At 38.6% G+C, this 19,583-nt stretch overlaps 4 protein-coding genes across 4 annotated transcripts in view; 3 read left to right on the top strand and 1 right to left on the bottom strand.

Annotated features, from left to right (window-relative positions):
* Positions 1-6,327, top strand: part of LOC146471000 (uncharacterized) — a 38,019-nt gene extending 31,692 nt beyond the window's left edge. Inside the window, exon 4 of the mRNA XM_085121313.1 lies at positions 3,893-6,327. Within this exon, the coding sequence (XP_084977439.1) occupies positions 3,893-4,965 (1,073 nt within the window). The 3' untranslated portion in view covers positions 4,966-6,327. The remainder of the gene's footprint in view (positions 1-3,892) is intronic.
* Positions 6,328-10,015: 3,688 nt separating this feature from the next.
* On the top strand, positions 10,016-12,152 carry LOC146470999 (uncharacterized). The gene has a single exon (XM_085121338.1). The coding sequence runs from the start codon at positions 10,239-10,241 to the stop codon at positions 11,295-11,297; it is 1,059 nt and encodes a 352-aa protein (XP_084977464.1). The 5' UTR covers positions 10,016-10,238; the 3' UTR covers positions 11,298-12,152.
* A 1,488-nt stretch (positions 12,153-13,640) lies between these two features.
* Positions 13,641-16,628, top strand: LOC146470998 (uncharacterized). Its single transcript, XM_085121287.1, has one exon. It carries the CDS (start codon positions 13,708-13,710, stop codon positions 15,013-15,015), a length of 1,308 nt encoding a protein of 435 aa, XP_084977413.1. The 5' UTR covers positions 13,641-13,707; the 3' UTR covers positions 15,016-16,628.
* A 207-nt stretch (positions 16,629-16,835) lies between these two features.
* Positions 16,836-18,917, bottom strand: LOC146470997 (uncharacterized). The gene has a single exon (XM_085121289.1). It carries the CDS (start codon positions 18,802-18,804, stop codon positions 17,863-17,865), a length of 942 nt encoding a protein of 313 aa, XP_084977415.1. The 5' UTR covers positions 18,805-18,917; the 3' UTR covers positions 16,836-17,862.
* Positions 18,918-19,583: the final 666 nt, after the last annotated feature.

Here is a 19,583-nt window from a genome sequence, read left to right as displayed (position 1 = left end):
GCCAGGCGCAAATTGTTTCCATGCATGATAGAAATGATTAAAAAATATAGACAAAACTTAAAATGTATGTAGCTTGCGTGAATCGATTTTCTTTTACACATATTTATCAAAAATCTAAAAATCTTGATTCGCTCGAAGTAATAACAAGCGAAATACCAAAGGAACGTGCGAAATGTTTTCATCCAAGTAACTAAGAAAACACAAAAAAATAGATTTTTTTTTACTTACAAGGAGAACTATTTTGGGCATTTTTTCCAGACGCTAGAATCTGGTATAATTTTTCTCGAAGATATTTTCATCGCTTGCCATGTTTACTTTCATAACCTAAGCTAGTGATCAGAGTTCTCCCGAGAGAGGGAGCCGACCGTAAAGCTTTTAAACTAAGGTGACCTTTGAGACTGAGAGTGGAAAGAAGTTTTATTTTGTTGTGAGCTGAAAGAGTTGAAACACGTAGTTACCAGTTTAATGGCCTAGCTCCCACGAATCCTCTATAGCTCAGTGCATAGGTTTGACTCCTGTTAGGAGCACTCGGACTTCCTTCTCCTGGGTATGACTGTGTCACTTACTGAATTCTAAGAGCGAAATTGCTGTAAAAACCATATATATTTTCAGCCAAAGAAATAATTAACGCCAAATCTTTCTTGGATTAAAGAGACAAAAACCACACTTCGTTAGTTTTATTTTTTTTTATAGAAAAGAACTACTTTAGTAAACCAATTTTTTCGATTTAATTTCATGCCATTTAACGTTCAAATAAACACCGGGTAAAAAAAGGTTACATTAAAATAAACGTCTCGTCCGTTTATTCCAAATACCACGATTGATTGTTAGGTTTGGAATTTATTTGAAAATGACGGTTGTGTACCTGATTCTCATAGAATACTTACTTCACTCATTTCACCTAAAAGAAAACGAGCCGTGTTACCTTCTTCCTCACAAACATCTCCATGCCAGATCTGGTCATTCCGCTCCTTTCGCTTAACCATTCACCTTTTATCTATCAAATGCAAAGTCTGGGAAGACTACATTCGCTCGATTTTAAATTCCTCTTCGCGTGATACCACTAAAACAAATCTTTTCTTTTTAGCTGAAGGATAACCGGGGAATTTTTTTTTAATTATTTAAAACAATGAAAACAATTTAATCTACGCTGTAACAGAGCGTAGCAGTTATGTTTTGTCAGCTGAAAATATTTGACTGAGGAAGGACAGCGAGAGCAAATGGGCGTCGCTAATCTTATACCTAAAAGTTTTGTTTTAAAAGAAAACATCTGGAAAAAACAGTCACTTTCTTCAATCTGATTGGCCAATGAAAATGACACGTGCGCACAACTTTTTAGATATTTGCTTTTCATGCTCGTAGAAAAATCTATCTTGACACTTCTGTCATTTTTTGAAAGTGGTTTCTCGTATCAGTTTGAAGTTTACGTTGATAAAACAGCGACAAGTTTTCGTAAACATACTGCTTTTTAATAGTAATTTCTCTCTGTTCAAAGTTTTGGGAAACTTTTTGCTTGGTAATGTGACCCGTACTTCTCGTGGCTTCGCCGCTAGGGAACTTAAGCAACGATGACGACAACGGCAACGAAAACGCCACAAAACAATAAGTTTAATGAGGGAAAACAATCGCTCAGCACGTGCGTTTTATGTTTTGTACATTTCTTAGCCGTCATCAGCTAAACAACAACGTAAAATGACCAAATTCAAGGTTTTGTGGAGAACGTGAGCACACGACGGTGAATTTTTCATCCTTCTTCCTTACTTGAACGCTGTTCCTATCAATTTAGTTCCCATTTACTTGGCCCACATTGTACAAGTTAAACGAATTGGAATAATCACGAAGTAGTAGAAGTAACACGAAGCTATATTTTCAACCGACGCTTTCGTTGCCGTTGCCGTGATCGTTGCTTAAGTCCCCTTTTATTTCGCACGCGCCTACGATACTACCAGCTACGCAGGCTAGAGTATTCACGGAGTGGAACGTTGCAGGTTTACAACAGTTTATTGACTGTTGAATATGAAAAAAGTGATTACACAAACGTAAACTGTGTTGCTTAGTCTCTTATTTCTGATAAACCAGAATAATAACAACAGCGCAACGATAATTATAATTATCGAAACTTCTCCTACAGATTTATCAGTGATTAAAATAATATTTTTCTCGTGCTGTTACATCATGTATTCAGAATGTTGCCACAAACATTTCTTGCAGCTTTCTTTCTTTGCTTTGCAGCTTGCCCCGCTGAAAAGGAAGTCATTGATACGATTAGGAAACAAAACGACGAGGTTAAGAAACAGGAAGAAAAGGTTAAGAACCTAGTCGACAGAATAGCAGCAGAGATTGAACGTACCACTTGCTTAAAAGGTAGGCAAAAATGATTTCACATTATACAGACAGAAGCGGATGGATCATGAATGTTACGTTACCATGGCAACGTTAATTAAACCGCGACAAGTTTTCATAAACATGCGGCTTTTTTATAGTGTATTTCTCTCTGTTCAAGTTTCGGGAAAATTTTTGCTTGACAGCCTCAGGTTAAAAACAGTAAACTTACAAACTCCAAACTCGTCTCACTCATCACTGTACGTTTAATCATTGTCTTTGTCATCAAAACGATGAAGATTCACGTTGTTTGCACAAACACCGTTTCAGTAAGATGACGTAGCATAGTTTAAAAGGGAGACAGAAAAGAAAACGGGTCGTACTACCACGCAAAAACACTAGTAACTGATAGGCATAATAAGTACTTACAGAACACGCTTGACCTCCAGAACTGGAAACACGATAAGATGAAAATACACACACTGAAGGACCGCTTAGAAAAGATGACAATCTTCTTTACACAAACTTTATACCTTTATACCGACACAAATCTACACAAGCGATCTATTCAAATTACTGTTCGTTTTACATCCACCTCTGATAATGTTATCAGTTACATAAAATACACGTTATACATTGGTGAGACAGGAGGGAGACTAGGTGACCGATTTCGGGAACATCTCCGAGACAGAATAAATTACATCCAGACCGGTCGCTCGACACTTTTAATGCCCATGTTCATCCTAAAGAAATTGCGCGCCGAGTTGAATTTCGCACAGAAACTGGCTAGATAGAATCAAATAACGAAAACAATCCACTTCCATCAATATTTCGGTTAGACAACCTTCTTCAGGGGCTGAAAAAGCTAGGTAAAAATGAAATATTAACGAAAAGTTGAGAAATCATTGATTGATAAACTTAGAGAGCAGAAACGTGTACAGAAGCCATTATAAAAATAGCGATATAAACAGATTAAAGGCCCATTTCCACCCTTGATTCAATGCGGTCGTTTGTTTTTGTTTTGAAATCGTGCTTCAATTAAATGGCGCAACCCGATTGGTGAACTATAGTTATCGAGCTTTTCTCAAACAGAACACGCAGGTTGTCTGGAAAACGCGCTGTGTTCTTGTAAAGCTGCCCGAACAGTTTCGTCGAGTACTAATCTACAAATGTAACCTTATTTCCTCATTAAATCCGATAAACCCATACGGCTACACGTAGGATAATAAATCAATTCCTTTTTTCTTTTTTTTCTTTTTTTTCATTAAAATCGCCTTAACGAACTCTTCATCGCTTCCGTACATCCCATAGGGTTCAAGAATCTTACCCCTGGAAATTAAAAATGTTTCTCTTATCCAAGCCCGGCCCTTTACTATTAACTACACCCAATTATAACAAGAAAATGCAACGAATATTAAAGGCGCCAGTGCTGTTGCTCAAACATCATATTGTCGGTGATAATTATTGCATTCTTAAGTTTGCCATTTTAAGTTAAAGATATGCTGTTTATATTGATGTTATATAAAATTTGATATTTAATGTTAAGTGGCATGTTTGTTTTTCTATTAAGATTGTTCCGGTAGAGGGCTCCACTTCGAAAAACATCAAGACCTGCCAACCATAGGTGCTGCCGCCATTGGACAGTTCAGTATCGATGGGAGTCTGTTTCTCGGCTTCGCTAACTTTTATGATGATAGGAATGGACACAACACAGAATCTTACATCTACAAACTGGACGATTCAACTGGAAGGTTTGTCCTAAATCAGACTTTAAACACCAAAGGAGGACGCGACATGGAATATTTTACAATCGCTGACAAACATTACCTTGCTGTTGCTAATCGCAAGGATAAAACCACATCTGGGTTGAACTCTGCCATCTATCAGTGGAATGGATACCAGTTCATCGTCGTGCAAAACATTCTGACACTCGGAGCAACTAGTTTTAACTTCTTTAAAATATTGTTGGACCTGTTTCTCGTCGTCACGAATAGTTATGATGACACTACGCACAGTTTAAACTCTGTCATCTACAAGTGGGACGAAAACAAGTTTAAATGGTTCCAAGGGATAAGAACCAAGGATGCTACAGCAAGTACAACGTTTGCAATAAAAACAGAAACTTTTCTTGTTTTTGCAAACCGCAGAAGCGTCAATCAGGGCTATTCTGTCAAGTCCTCCGTGTACAAGTGGTCAGGTGACAGCTTTGTAAAACTGCAGTCCCTTCAGACATATGGTGCCTGGGATGTCAAGTCCTTCAGCAACAATGGTGAGACATTCCTCGCTTTTGCTAATTGGCGGAAGGGAAATTCTTACAACACCGACTCGTTCATTTACAAGTGGAATGGCAGCAGGTTTGTTCTGTTCCAGTCCATTCTCACTCAAGCAGCCTACGCCTGGGAACCATTTTCGGTTTGCGGTGAAACGTTCCTGGCTGTTGCCAACTTCCAAGGGAGGAAGTCAGTTGTGTATCGTTTGTCCGGATCACAGTTTATCAAATACCAAGAGATTCCAACTAAATATCCACATAACCTTAAAGCATTTGAACACAAAGGTTACACTTACCTGGCATTTGCAAATTATCGGGATGAAAGAGGACGCTGCAACATCAACAGTGCTCTGTACAAACTGGTATACAAATAGATAAAAAACACTGAACAAGACCAGCAAATTGACTCTTAGAATTCACCATGCTATCACAATATTGTACCGAACACTGAGAGTATTCTAACACTATCTAAGGTAAACAAAGTTGAGAGTGGTGCTTCTTTCCACGCTCATTTTTTACGATTTTTCTTTTTTCATATTTGAGCAAATACAACGAAACGTTTTGATTTTTTGTTAAAATTTTCTGGGGATGATTTCGTATGTTACATGAGGTCAGGTCAGGCAATCGATGTTTGACTGGCAGAGTTTTCAAAAATCAGATTCTTCTTTTAAGATAAAAAAATAATTTTTCCTACGGTAAATTTTTGTTTTTATATAACTTTTAACTATTTTCCAGTTTGATTACTTTTGGGTCAATTTTGGGCGAATTTATCTAAGGTTTTAATTTTAATCTAAGGCATTAATTTTGAAGTCGACTTAATTCCTGCGTCATGTGACAGCTCATTGTCCGTTGCGAACCTCGAAGAAAACGTTTTTCAAGATACTATTTATTCTCCAAGTGTCATAGCTTTTACACTTGTGAAGTTGTGATAAGTTCGCTGGTTGACGGTAGAAATGGACTGATAATAATTAAAAGCTTTTTAAGAACTTAGTCTATTTGCACTGATTCCTTTATGTTAGTTCACGGCATCTCAGGATATGTTATATTCTTTGCTGAAGCCATTTTTAGGGAATTCTACGCGGCTACTTACCAAATAAGTCATTATAATTTAAGTAATTTTATCGTGTACGGCTAATTTTTCACATTGGTTAATAATATTTAATTCAGTAAGGCCACTCTGTTACATAAAAATGGCTGTAAGAGGAATTAATCTTCAAATTGCTTGCTGAAATTGGAGCTTGAAAAATTGACTGCAAAAGTATAGTTAGGAAGCAGCATAAACAAGTAGGGCCAAATTGGACAAAATCTGTAATAAAGAAATTACACAGTATCATCATGCAGAGGTTACTTGTGTAGTTAATGCCTCTATCGTATAATTCTGACTTGAAATAGCTGTATATATTAACATTACAGACCATTGACAGCATTACTTCCTTGAGCATGTTGAACACTTGCTGTCAATTAAACTGTGTTGTAATCGATCACGATGTACATAAGTGATCACTGTGGTTTACATTTGCTGTAAAACATTATTATGTGACACGAGAAAACGCGAGAAAATTTTTAATAAAAATGTAAAGAACTTTAAGTACTGTACTTAATTAATTGGGTGAAAAAAGGCTTTTGTTATTAATAGCGTCTGTTCCCGCAAACTATACTTTGTGTGGGAATGTAATAGCGCAGACTGTAAACACTAAATTAAGCTAAATTTCTGAATTCATCCAATAAAAGTAATTTAAAAACAAGTGTGTACGTTTCGTTGCATACCGTCATTTTACCGTTCTGCGCCCTCTTTTGTGATCTATAAGACGGATTTTGGGCTGGTGCACGTATAATTCTAATTTTACCCCCTTGTGCATCGGCCACTGAGGCCTTAGGTAACCTTAGATGGAAACGGCTCTCAAGAAGACGTGCTGAGCATCGCGCCATCTTCATGTTTAAGTGCTTGAACAACTTGTTTCACGGCACATTCTTTTGATATTGTAGTCTCTTGACATAAGGCTTTCTCAAATCGGAACTGGGGTCTTTGGAACTCACTGGCTCGACGAATTTTGCCGCAAATCAGCGAAATAATTTGGATAAGTCCGTGAGGGAGCTTAAGTCACTTTATGCCGAATTCAAAAAGTCCATTCGTAATGCAACAATCTGATTTCTTTTTATATATTATTGTATTTGATTTTTGAGGGTTAGTTCCTCTAATTAAATTATCTTAGTTATAGATTTGTAATATGTTTAACATAGTTATAGTTTTGCATCATGTTTACTATATTGTTTTTCTTGTATTAGATTTGTTATTTGTATTTTAGTATGAGGGCCCCTTTTGTAAATCACTTTTGGTGAAGTAGCTTTTCTCAATAGAGATTTTCATTATATATCGTTTCTATAAATATTTATACTTTGGCAAAGTCAGTTAATAACATTAACCAATCAATCAATCAATCAATCAAACAATGAAATAAATAAATAAACCAAACCTGTTATTAAAAGGATCCTAGTCACCCACAGCACCTTGCGCACCTCACGGTTGGGGTGTCCGCCATTTTTCCTTATTTTGAAATTCAAGCTCAAAAACTCAGTTTTTTGTTTTCCTTGGCGAATCGTCGTGGTGTAAATGGCAGCAAGATGAAGCAACAGGAACTTCAACATACGATGATAGTAACTGTTTGCCTGAGGTCTTTTTTGAACTCCTGTGAAACCAACTTTTATGTCTTTAAGTGACTCTAAATTGCTTGAGAGGTGTGTATTGGGAACAACACAAAATCCCAATGAACGTGTCAACTCCATGGTGTGGGTACGGTGTCTCAAACATAAGCACCATGATGTTAAAGTAGTTCGGTGTGCTGCGGCTTCAGCTGTCTGCCACTACCATGGTGGAGCTTCCAGTAGACTAAAAGTTATGGAGAGGTTAGCTATTCCTGGTGGAGTATGCACAAGAGAGGCAGCACATGCAAAAGACAGTAAAAGATTAAAAAAGTCTGATTTGCAGGCCACGCAGAAAGAAAAGAAACGCCGTCAAGGCGAGCAAATTTTGCGGGTTCGTCGAGAAGAAGCCCTTCGAGAAGCAGAAGGAGTGACATATGAAGCAGGGGGATTTTAAATTGCTTTCAGACACTCCTGTGGTCAAAGTATGGACATAAGGGCCACTATAATGGTTACAATTTTTAATAAATCAACTTTAATTGCTATCTTTAAGTTTAAAGTCAATTTTCTCATTACGCAATAATTTTGTCTTCAAGAAAAGATATCTTGAGAACAATTTATCCGATTGATCTGAAATTTTTAGGGTTTCTTTTTCTCAATAAGTTTTGTGTTTTAAGCAGAGGAATTTTCCATATGACGCATCTTTGATTTTCCATGTCAAATTCAATCAATCATTATTTTCAAGTTTTTCAACATTTTAGAAATCCCTCCGCTTAAAACAATAAGCAACATGTTGGCATGGTTAAATGAGTGGTATCCTATTACAATTGACTTGTGGAGTGTGAAATATTTTTTTTCATAATCTTTGATTCATAAGCTTTCCAGGGATTTTTAGTTTGCTAGGGTTTTCGATTAAATCCTAGCTGTGAAAAATTATTGAAAAATGGCCTATTTTTCAGGTTTACCCCCGCCTTAAGGTTTCAGTAGCATTATCGAATTCTTTTTTCTTTTTGGGGTCGCGATGGGCCGAGAGATAAGACTTCGGGCCACGAGTTATTGTTCTCGGTCTCGTTTTTTGTACTCGGCTGGTACGAGTTACCTTTTCTGTCGTGTTATCAAATTCTTTAAATTCTCGGTCGCGTTCTTTGTTTTCGGGCCGTGAGGAGTGTTTACAATATGCGAGCCAGACGTGCGAGGCATGAACAAAACATGCGAGTCATGCAATGCATGAACAACCCCAACATAAATTGCTAACCGTTAAGCTAACCGGGGAGTTATTTAAGCTAACCTAAGTGCTATTTAGGCTAACTGGAGTGCTCTTTAGGCTAACCGGAGTGTTTTTTAGGCTAGCCTGAGTGCCTCAAGGTTAATTTTGTGTAACCGAAAATTTGGCGACTAAATCAGTCTATGACCTCGCGGGCCAAGATAGATAAAGATGTCTCACGTTTACTATAGATAAACAATCAATGTAGAAACGGTTTCTGTCTTCAAATGAAAGGTGAATAACAAATGCTTTCTCCTGAATTTCATTTAAAAATATAAACAGCGAAACATTGAAAAACGTACAAGGGTATAAACGTACGCGTGATGCGTAACGTTACTCTAGATCCCGGGGGGGGGGGGGGGGGGCGAAGGGGTACTCAACAGATGCTTGGGTAGGAAGGCGCGGCCCGGGCGTTCAAACCCTGACCCTGTTTAAGACACAATTCTTCGATTTCCATATCCCGTTTAAGACAAAATTCAAAATTTTCAGGCCCTTTCTACGACATTTAAACCAAAATCACACCCTGTGTAAGACTAGAATGAAATAAGACTGATACACTAGTTTCTTACGTAATATATCAAACACGAGGCTCAGTGTCCGAGAAGAGAGAAGAGAGTTGAAAATACGACGCGTAGCGGAGTATTTTTGACGAACTTCGAGGTTTTTGATATTGTGATGAAACACTGTGACGAGTGTTTGATATAGCTTCTCAAACAAACTGATTTTGAAGGAGAAATTAAGGATGCAAAAACGAGGAGTTTTTCATCAGATATCCAAACACGTCACGGTGCATGATTTCCTTTGTCTTTGGCTTTTGAATTATTAATGAGTTTGAGAATGTATTTTAATGCATTGGCAATCACAGTCTGTTTAAGCCATTAGGTCATTTAGGGACTGACCCTGTTTAACACAGAAAGTCATGAAATAGATACCCCGTTCAAGACAAAACACCCTGAAAACCATACCCTATCGGGCCGCACGTCCCCGTTAAGGTCACATAAGGGAGTACCTCCCCGGGTCTTGATCATACTGAAAATTACGATCCGTCATTGACCCGGCGTCACATACATATGAGGACCGTACAAATGGTTTCTGTCTCTAAACGAAAGGTGAAAACGTAAGGATTAAAGCCCGGGGATTATAAAAAGCATTCGTATGACAAATGTCGTTTTCCCCTGTATTTCATTCTGACTGCAAGAAATGCAATTCTATCTGGTGGTTACTTATTGCCTCACTATATCTCTGTATCTATCTATTTGCAATTGGTAGCCTGCAAGCAAGCTCTCTTGGGGAGGGGGAAAGAGAATCCACCCCCAAGAGAGCTTGCTCGCAGGCTATCTATTTGGGGGAATTGGCGATGCTGGGGGTTATCACTGTTAAAAGATTGTAGGCTTTACGCACCACACAGTCAAATATGGCCCGAGTATAAGCTGGAAACAGCTTCTTGTTCACAATGAATTGAAATCCTTCTGCATCCTTCTCCGCATTGCAATCTTCCCTTCTGTAATTCTACATTCCGTTTTATTCCTATGTTTGAGTTTCCGAGTAAAAGAAAAGAAATAGAAAAAGAAAACCACTGCAGATAAATGAATACCTCCATCTTCCCACAACACGGAGTTAATGATTGACCTTCATTACACCAAATACGGAAGTGTGCGAGGCTCCTTTCCCGTAAGACAGTGCGCTCCAGTTTTCCCGCTCTTCACGACTGAAAACATCTTTGCCCGACTTCTTTACTAGAAAATGTCCAATTTGGAGTTGTTAAGCGCAGGATTCTCAACAACCCTTGGCACAGAGGTTGTACCAGAGAAAAATGGAGAGAAATTTTCTATTCATGATCTTTTCAGCCAAACGTACGTTATGAGACCACCAATACCGTGTTCGGTTGCAGCACCCGGCGAGTTTGACATCAATATCTTCCATCTGACGGGCGAAACTTTTACTATTCGAGTGACAGAGAAGGTTACTGTTTCTGACATGAAAGCTGAAATTGAAAACAAGGTAAGGATAAATGCGGACCAGATTAGACTGATTTATGGTGGTAGAAAACTTCAGGATGATCAAACAGTGAAAGATTATGGAATCCAGCCCAATGAAACCATCCATTTAGTGCTTTATCTGGTTGGCGGAGGTGCTCCTTTGCCGCGCGCGTTTAATACAGACGAACTTGATTCCACGTTCGATTACGACTTCACGAATGCCAAAGATGATGGCGTGAGATACATGAGAGGTGGGTTCGAATACAAGCGACCGTACGGATGGAAAAGAATTGCGATCAAAGTTGTTGGAAGGTATGCAAATGATGACTGGCTTGGACCCAATGGCATCCGAACGGATCAAGCACGCGGTGAGTGGCCTGTCTCGTATCACGGAACGAACATGGGTAGCGCGAAGATGATTTTGAAAGAGGGGTACAAACCTGGGCCAAGAGCCTTGTATGGCAAAGGCATCTACACCAGCCCCAGTCTTGAAATGGTTGAGAGGTTGTACGCACAGGAGTTCACTCACAAGGGGAAGACATACAAGATGGTTCTGCAGAATCGTGTCAATCCAGATCAACAAAATGGTCACCTTGAAATTATTCGTTCTTCGCAAACTGTAGTAGGAGCTGATTACTGGTTGTCCCCAGCATGTGGTAATGATGTGCGCCCATATGGAATTCTTATCCGTGAAGTTCCGCAGCCCAAGCTAGAGCCTGTAGTCCAGTCCAAAACAAGCTGTCAGACCCCAGGGGTGCTAGGCTTACAACCCAGTCCCCAACCAGCCAGGCAAAGCAAAAAGAGAAAGAGAAAGAATAATTAATTACTCCATGTTTTACAAGCATATCACACATATTTCATAGGTTATACTTTAAATGGATTACTCTTCCATTCATGCAAGGTTATCATTAATTTTATTTAACCTAGAAGTAGGCAGCTTATAATTAGCGAATGAGTGTTTATTCAGGAAAAACAGAAAAGCCTTTCCAACAAAAAGTAGGAAGCTTAAAATCCAAGTTAGCTGGTCTTTTTTTAAGCCGTTTACCAGCACTTTTAAATCCAGATCATCTTAATCAATACTGTGCAATACCTACCTAAGAGGAAACCAGCGCATACAGACACAATCACTAAGGGAGTTTGAAATTTGGCTGCCATGATAGTCAACGAATGCTGACTGCTACATGAAAAAATGATAATGTGACCAAGAAGTGAAGCTTCAAGGGCAACTGTGAAATTTTGAGACAATCTTTTAGCCATCGGCATTAATCATCCAATGTCTAGCAAGCCGGAAAGGGATTTTATTTTATAACACTTCATTTTATTTCTGAAATGCCTGCACCTTTCTAAGCTGTTTTTGTTTTCAAACATTTAGAAATGACATATTCTCTCCAATGATAATCGCACACCCCACTGCCCCGCCACTTGAAAAAATAAATATAGCCTATCCTACTATTTTAAAAAAGTTATACAGCAGTTGACTACCATCCTAAAATTATTATATCATTATTGTTGCTATTATTAAAATAATTAAAATCCTACTAAGTACTGTATGAGCAATAATAATACAAAATTGGTACCGATGTTGACACAGTAATACAATTTTTTTACAATGAAAAAGTGTTTTTAATTACTTGTTTTACAAGTTATTGTTCAATATTAAAACACAAATTTAATATTGTTTTAAGATGTTTTGTTGTGTAGTATGGCTAGATAGTACAGTTTTCAATGTAGCATTGTAAAACCAAAGTAATAATTATCACTCTCACCAATGACAATAGTCTCCTTCGCAGCCATCATTTTAAGGGGTGCCTGGAAAAAAGCCCTAAGTGACTTCTGGTAAACTGCTAGTTTCTCTTTCCAAATTTTCTTGTTTTTGTTTGTGAAATAAAAGGAGAATTTGGCCTTACATCAAAAGTCACTTAGGGCCTTCTTCCACGCACCCCTTCATTTGCACTCATCGTTTGGAGAAAGAGTTTGATGCATGATGAGCCCAAACAGCAGCTGCGAAGGAGACTAAAATGACAAGATCATGAATGATAACAAGGGGAAACACAGACAATGTCATGAGCACTTATCCCGGAACCCCTATCTCTTGTTCAAAGCCTAATGGAGTCAACACTTTGGTACCAGGGGTTTTTGTTGCTCGCGTGCCACACAGATTCGGAATCAATAATTTTGGGTCTGTCGCTGGCCAAAGGCTGACAGCCCATGAGCAATGATGAGACATTGGCCAGGACCAGAAACCGTGTCAAAAAAGTCTCTGGCTCCCAGGGTATGGAGTCAACCCCTTCCTAAATAGAGTGGATGCGCACAGTTTGAATAACCAATCAAAGAAGAGCAGAAAAGCAACGACAATTTAATCGTCATACATTATACCATTTTGTAGAAAAAGCAGTTCTAATTTTTTTATGTTAATATTCTTGGAAAGGCTTGACTCAAGAAATTCCTACAGGTAGAGGCTCCTACTCATGGCCTGGCAGGAAGGGGGGCTCCCTACAATGATGTACTATACAGGAAGGCTTCTTACAATAGGCCAGTGATATATAAAACGGTAGGAATTTCATCAGCTGAAGTATAGTAAAGGGTGGGGAAACTGCCATTTAGTGATTTAAAAGGACCTTTCAAAACATGAATGGATCCACTAAATCAAGTCAAATCAGAGATAGCGTTTCAGTTCTACTGTAGGTATGTGAAAGGGTACCATTTGTTAAAGACGATTTATGAAAGGGTCACCTTTTACTAAAAGGAAAGGGATTCGTGGGCTCCTCACAGCATATATTAGAAGCAAGTAAGCATTTTTCATTCTGAACTCCTTAGCTTTTTCAACAGTTAGGGTGTATTATAAACAAAGTCGTGTTTTCCACAGCTCGCAGTGGCTGCAATCGTGCGCCTGGGGTACCTGTGGACTGGATTCCCCAAAGCTGAAGTCCTGGGACCCACTCACCAAACGCGGGGGGAGGTACTGAACGTCGAAAAATTCACCCCAAAAGAATTCCAGGTAAAATTCCATCATGAAGCTCTGAAGACGCGATCTCTGAAAGAATACTTAGTTAGGAATTTTCTAAATTCATTACAGCTTTTTGTATTTTTTAACCGAAGAAAATTAAGTCTAAGGGAAATCACAGCATGTTGAATGGCCCTAGGGTAGGGGGGGAGATGAAGTTTGTAATCTCGAACGCCTGGTTGAATTCTGTATCCGCCATCGACTCGTACGTTCAGACTGGTTAAAAGAAATGGTGATTAAGGCCAGTTTTCGTTTTTCGGTGCTTCGTGGAATACTTGAAAGTATCAGAAATCCCACCACAGTGACTTATCGGTCACCATTAAGGAGTACTTTATGGACATCCGCCATTTCTCTTTGTCAGGAAAAGGTTGGCCGACCGGGGCGTGAATCGCGACGTTTTAACAGATTCCACTCAACTCTGTTTCCAGACGAAAGCGAACGCGATTTACTGGACGAAAGAATCATATTTGTCCGTTTAGTGCCAGGGCAAATGCCAAATGTAAAAGAAAAACTACGGGAGTATTTTTCTGCGTTTGGACAAGTGGAAAATGTGTGGCGCGTTAGGCAAGATATGTTATTCGTATCGTTTGGAAGTGTCGAGAGTGCTAACAAAGCTTTAAAGGAAAAGCACTTCTTCGAAGGGCAGTGGTTAACAGCCTTACCAAACGTCAAGAAAGGAAATTGGAAAGGAAAGTCTTGTAAGATCAAAGTAGACGACGTTCCACAAAGTGTGTTAGAAGAAGACCTTGTCAACTATTTCTCAAAGTTTGGAACTGTCACCAGTGTTGACTTTATCATCATAGATCCTGATACTTTAGAAAGAAAAAGCTATTGCTTTATAGAATTTTCAAACCTGGGTGAAGCAAAGAAGGCAGTATTGCTTCAAGAACACATCATTGGTCAGAGTATCTTGAATGTTTCCTTATCCACATCTAAATCAAGTGCTGTAAAGAATCCCACGGAGATAATTGTTCGCTCGTTGCCTCATGATATAACCGTTGTTAATTTGAGAGATTACTTTGAACAGTTTGGTGCCTTGGATAAAATAGACTTGATTTGCCAAGCACTTGCTCGTCCTCACACAACATATGCTTTTGTGAAATTTCAATCCCCTTCCGCCACAGAACAAGCATCAAAACATTTGATCCATACAATTTGTGGCAAGAAGACTGTGGTTCAAAAATCTGCCTTGTCTTATCCCATCAAAAATGGAGACCGTAAGCTCTTTGTTGAAGGATTCCAGCCGAACACTGACCCTGAGAAAGTAAGATCATATTTTGAAGCATTTGGACAAATAGAACATATAAACAAAACAGCAATCCGTCCAACTGGAAAAACATTTGTTGTGTTCAAATCACAAGCAAGTTTGCAGCATGTTTTGCGACTTAAAGAACATGTTTTGGATGGGTGTAGGTTAAGGATTCGAGCAGTTTCATGGAGGAAACCTGATTTTGTAAGTACTTTGATGAAGATGATAAAGCAAGGAGAGGGACCAAAAACCGATAGCTGTACACTTGAGAACAAACTTGAAGAATAAAAGAAGTGACCACTCGTGAAAGGTATCTGCTTACATCACATTGACAAACCAATCACAATAATCTCCACTGAGCATGCAATACTTACCGGTAGCATGCAGTAGAAAATAATGGCAGAAAAACTCATTGCACATAAAGGTAACCAATTTATTGTTAAATATTCCAGTGGTGTAGGGCTGAGCAGTTTCTTTAATTTATAAATTTCCGATCTAGACATTTGAATAAAACTATTTCCACAAATATATTCAGTGTTGATTTTGTTGGTAATCCCTACAGTCCACTTGTCTCTCGGCGTATGCATATGGCACAGCCCACTTTTCGGCCCATGGCCCAGCAGCCCAACCCACACCACAGCCCAGGTGAATCAAACTCACCTTCGTCCATGTTTGACATGCACAATAATCCACTGCTGGTCAAAAATATTTGGACAATAAAACATAGCCCACTGGGCCAAGGGCCCCAGGCCAAGAGATGCATAGTGGGCCAAGGGCCTACTTTTAGCAAAACTTGATACAGTTGATACAACAAAGACAAAAATGATGGCAGTGGACAATGGTTTCATTCCCTCAAGTAATATTAACAGTTGTCACCGAGTGAAAAACAGTCCCTTTAATATTAGTGACAAAAATTTTATATCTAACAAACTTTTTTTGTCATAAAATTTTACCAAAAGGTGGCCCGGGAAATAGAAATTTGAGGTAAGACTAAGTGCTGCTATAGACAAATCATTAATCAAACATTCAAAGTTCTTCCATTGCTTTCAAGGTTCTGATTCTTTTCTCTCTACTAACAATGTTTTTGTTACTTGATAGAATTTTAAAAATTCCTTAATACAAACTCTGGAAGCTTGTACTAGCCTTTCTGCTGGAGTATGAGGTTATTTTAGTTTGTACATGTAGAACAAGTGGCCTTCAAAGGTTTCGACTATTCACTTTTCCCTGGCAGGTGATGTAACAACTCCAGAATACAATATTAATGAAACTCCAATGGACACTACTGCACTTACTGCACTGCTCAAAAAAAATGATAAGTTTGAAGGGGTAATAATAGAAAACAAATGAGTTTGTAAGTCAGCAGGATCACAAGGTCATCTTGTCTACTGTGAATGGTGGATTTCAAAACATATTGTTGGTGCCTGAACATGTTATTTTATGGTCCACCAGTTGTGGCCATAATATTACTACAAAAGCTGTTATTAAGCCTCCCTCGTGGTCAAGTCCCCTTCTGGAGGTCACATGTTTCTAACACCCCCCCCCCCCCCCTCCCACCTCTGTTGGGCCCCTTTTTGTTTTCGAGTTAGAAAAAAGAAAAGAAATACTTCAAACTTAGGTATACCAGTTGACAGTCAAACATCAGTCAGTTTGTCAACTGGCATATTTGCCCATCCATGAGCAGAAGTATCAATTTCTACCAACAATGGTGAATTGAAGATGGTCATGCAACCTGTTATAGCTACATTTCAGTTTACTGTGTGATGAACTTTTGAAATTAATCACGTAAGTTTTGTTCAAACCTCGTCATTTTAAAATAAGCCCCCTTTTCTGTTGGCCTGGAAATAAACAGGCCCCCTTGGGGTTCAAAGAGCTTCACAACACAGTAAGTGGTGAAAAAAAATGCAATCATAATTATTTTGAGATTTGAACTTCAAATTTAGAGTTTCCAAGTTATTCTTTGATGAAATAGCTTTTTTGCCTTTTGTGCACCAAATTACAAGTTTATTACTTAGTAAAATAATAATATTACACTGTAAATGGAGAAGCTCTCTTAACAAAATATTAATTTTTTATTAAGCCAGTATGAGAAAAAAACATTTGTCAAAATAAACAGTAGTATTGAATGTTTAATATCATCTAAAAATACATGTATACTTGTGCCAAGTCATTTTCCAAGGCGTTTAAAACTATCTTAAAGCCAATACAGTAACCATGTCAAATATGTCACATTATAATATTATTATTATTATTTTCACTGAAAAGAAAAAATATTGTAAAAGCTCTCAACATTTTGTTACCAAGGTTGCTATACTTCCACCCGACAAATCACTGGTTAATTCACTAATTTACTTACTTTCTTTAGGGAAATGACTGTGTTAGCAGCTATTTTTAGCACGCTAGCAGCATGTAGATTTGGACAACCCACATTAGTATATTAATTGATGAGAAATCGTTAGAGACCTTTAAGTTTTTGAGTGCTAGTGTGACTAAGAATACAAGATTAGACTTCACGCTTTAAGCGAGGTACTAAGAAGAGATATGTCCGAGAAAGCCTCATTTTACCCTTTGCAAGTGATGAAATTGATGCAAATGTTTTGATTGAATTTATGATAGTGAAGCCCAGATTCCAAATAATTTCCTAAAAGACAAGATCACCTACATTTTGAGGAATTGTTTTTGCCACTATGCTGTTCACAGTCAAGCACTCGTAGTAAAAAGATGATGGCTATATCGTTTTCCCACCAAAATGACACTGGTTAACTCACACATGCTTTTTGTCCATTGGTTAAACTCATAGTTGGTGTGATGTCCCACATTTAGATTTTATTTAATCTTAATTCGGTCTCTATTGCAATGAGAACAATAATTATTGATTTCTACCAGTTCTTACTGCACAGAGTGAAAAATGCCCTTCGTAATAACCAGCATCTCATTCTTCCATACAATATCACTACTTGATCAACACACAGGTTATGAGAATAAAGAAAATGATCACCTAAGTTAAAAAAGTCTCCCAGCTTGAACCATAAGTATACAAATTTTACATAGTACAGAGAGGAGTGAGACTTGGAGGGTAAAAAGTACAGCCAATACATTAAATGGAAAACGTGGCAAATCTCTCATGACAGAGCCCCTTTAACTTTTTGGAACCTCTCGGATCAGGATTCCATATGGGCGCACATTCCCTGCACTATGAGCTGGGGATAACCAGTAATCAGCTCCTACTCCAGTTTGCGAGGCAGGGATGATTTGCAGATGACCATTTCTTTGATCTGGATTGACACGATTCTGCAGAACCATCTTGTATGTCTTCCCTTGGTAAGTGAACTCCTGTGCGTACAATCTTTCAACCATTTCAAGACTGGGGCTGGTGTAGATGCCTTTGCCATACATGGCCCTTGGCCCAGGTTTGTACCCCGCTTTCAAGATCATCTTGGCACTGGTCATGTTTGTTCCGTGATACGAGACAGGCCATTCCCCGGAGGCTTCTTCGGTTCGGATGCCGTTGGGTCCAAGCCATTGATCATTCCCATACCTTCCAACAACTTTGATCGCAATTCTTTTCCATCCGTACGGTCGCTTGTATTCGAACCCCCCTCTCATGTACGTTTTCCCATCATCTTTGACATTCGTGAAGTCGTAGTCGAAACCTTGATCAAGTTCCTCGGTATTAAAACCGTGATTTGCCGGCCCTCCACCAGTCAAACGAATCACGATGAAGATCGTGCTCTCGGGTTGAATTCCATAATGGTTCACAGTTTGATGACTCTCAAGTTGTTTACCGGAATACACCAGTCTAATTTTATCCATCGGTATATCTTGTTTTCTTTCGATTTCAGCTTTAATTTCTTCAATGGTGTGCTTTCCAGTGACTTGGATTCTCTCGATTTGTCCCGTCAATCCAGCTACATTCACATCAAACGCGTCTTCACTTGGGGCGACTAAAGCCGGTGGCCTCATAACGTATGTTTGGCTGAAAAGATCGTGAATAGAGAATCTTCCTCCAGTCCTCTGTGGCACAACCTCTGTGCCTAGAATTGCTGAGAATCCAGCGCTTAATAACTCCAAATTCGACATTTTCAGGAACGACCCTTCAGAGATCAAAGCTAAACAACTGAATCGCAAAAAAGTATAGAAGAGGGTCAATCAGTTAGTACTTTCGGTTTGTCCTGGAAAGACGGATTCGAACTATTCACTGCAAAGGCGGAAGTAGCCTCCACACTGCGCAGACATACTTTGTAACGCCACGTCACGCAACCTCGTGTGGAAGATTGCGTTGAGGACGCGTTGAGTCAAAAAAACGTCCGCGTTGGATGCTCCAGTTTATAAAACATTATGCGAGCATTTTTAAAATGAGGCAAAAGCATTAAGCATTATTCGAGCATCTTAGTGGCATTTTCCCCCAATAACATGAGAGTAAAAATAAAAATAGATGACTTCTTTTTTTTTGTATTTGTTGCCATATAAGTGATTTACTTTTGATAAGTAAATCACTGACTCATACATTGTAGAACTCAGTTTATACCCTGTTGAATTAATATTTGCAATTGAACTGAGTGGAGTGCAATTTGGTCTGAAATCATACGCGTGATTTCAAAATCAAACGAGCGCGCAGCGCGAGTTTGATTTGAAATCACAAGTATGATTTCAGACCAAAATTGCACGACACGAAGTTCAATTACCACTTAATTACATCCATTTTGAAATCACAGAGTATTATTGTCAATATTAATATTCTATTTGTGTTACTTCATTTCCATTTTGATGGGCTAAAGAAAGGATGCAATTTAGAGCAAAAAATGGTGCAATTTGGGAATAAATTGCACCATTTTGGACCAATCAGATTCCGAGGATCA

Source organism: Pavona decussata, unplaced genomic scaffold, assembly GCF_977016875.1.
Source record: "Pavona decussata unplaced genomic scaffold, jaPavDecu1.1 SCAFFOLD_107, whole genome shotgun sequence".
Lineage (NCBI taxonomy): Eukaryota > Metazoa > Cnidaria > Anthozoa > Scleractinia > Agariciidae > Pavona > Pavona decussata.
This window is presented reverse-complemented; position numbering and strand designations above follow the sequence as displayed.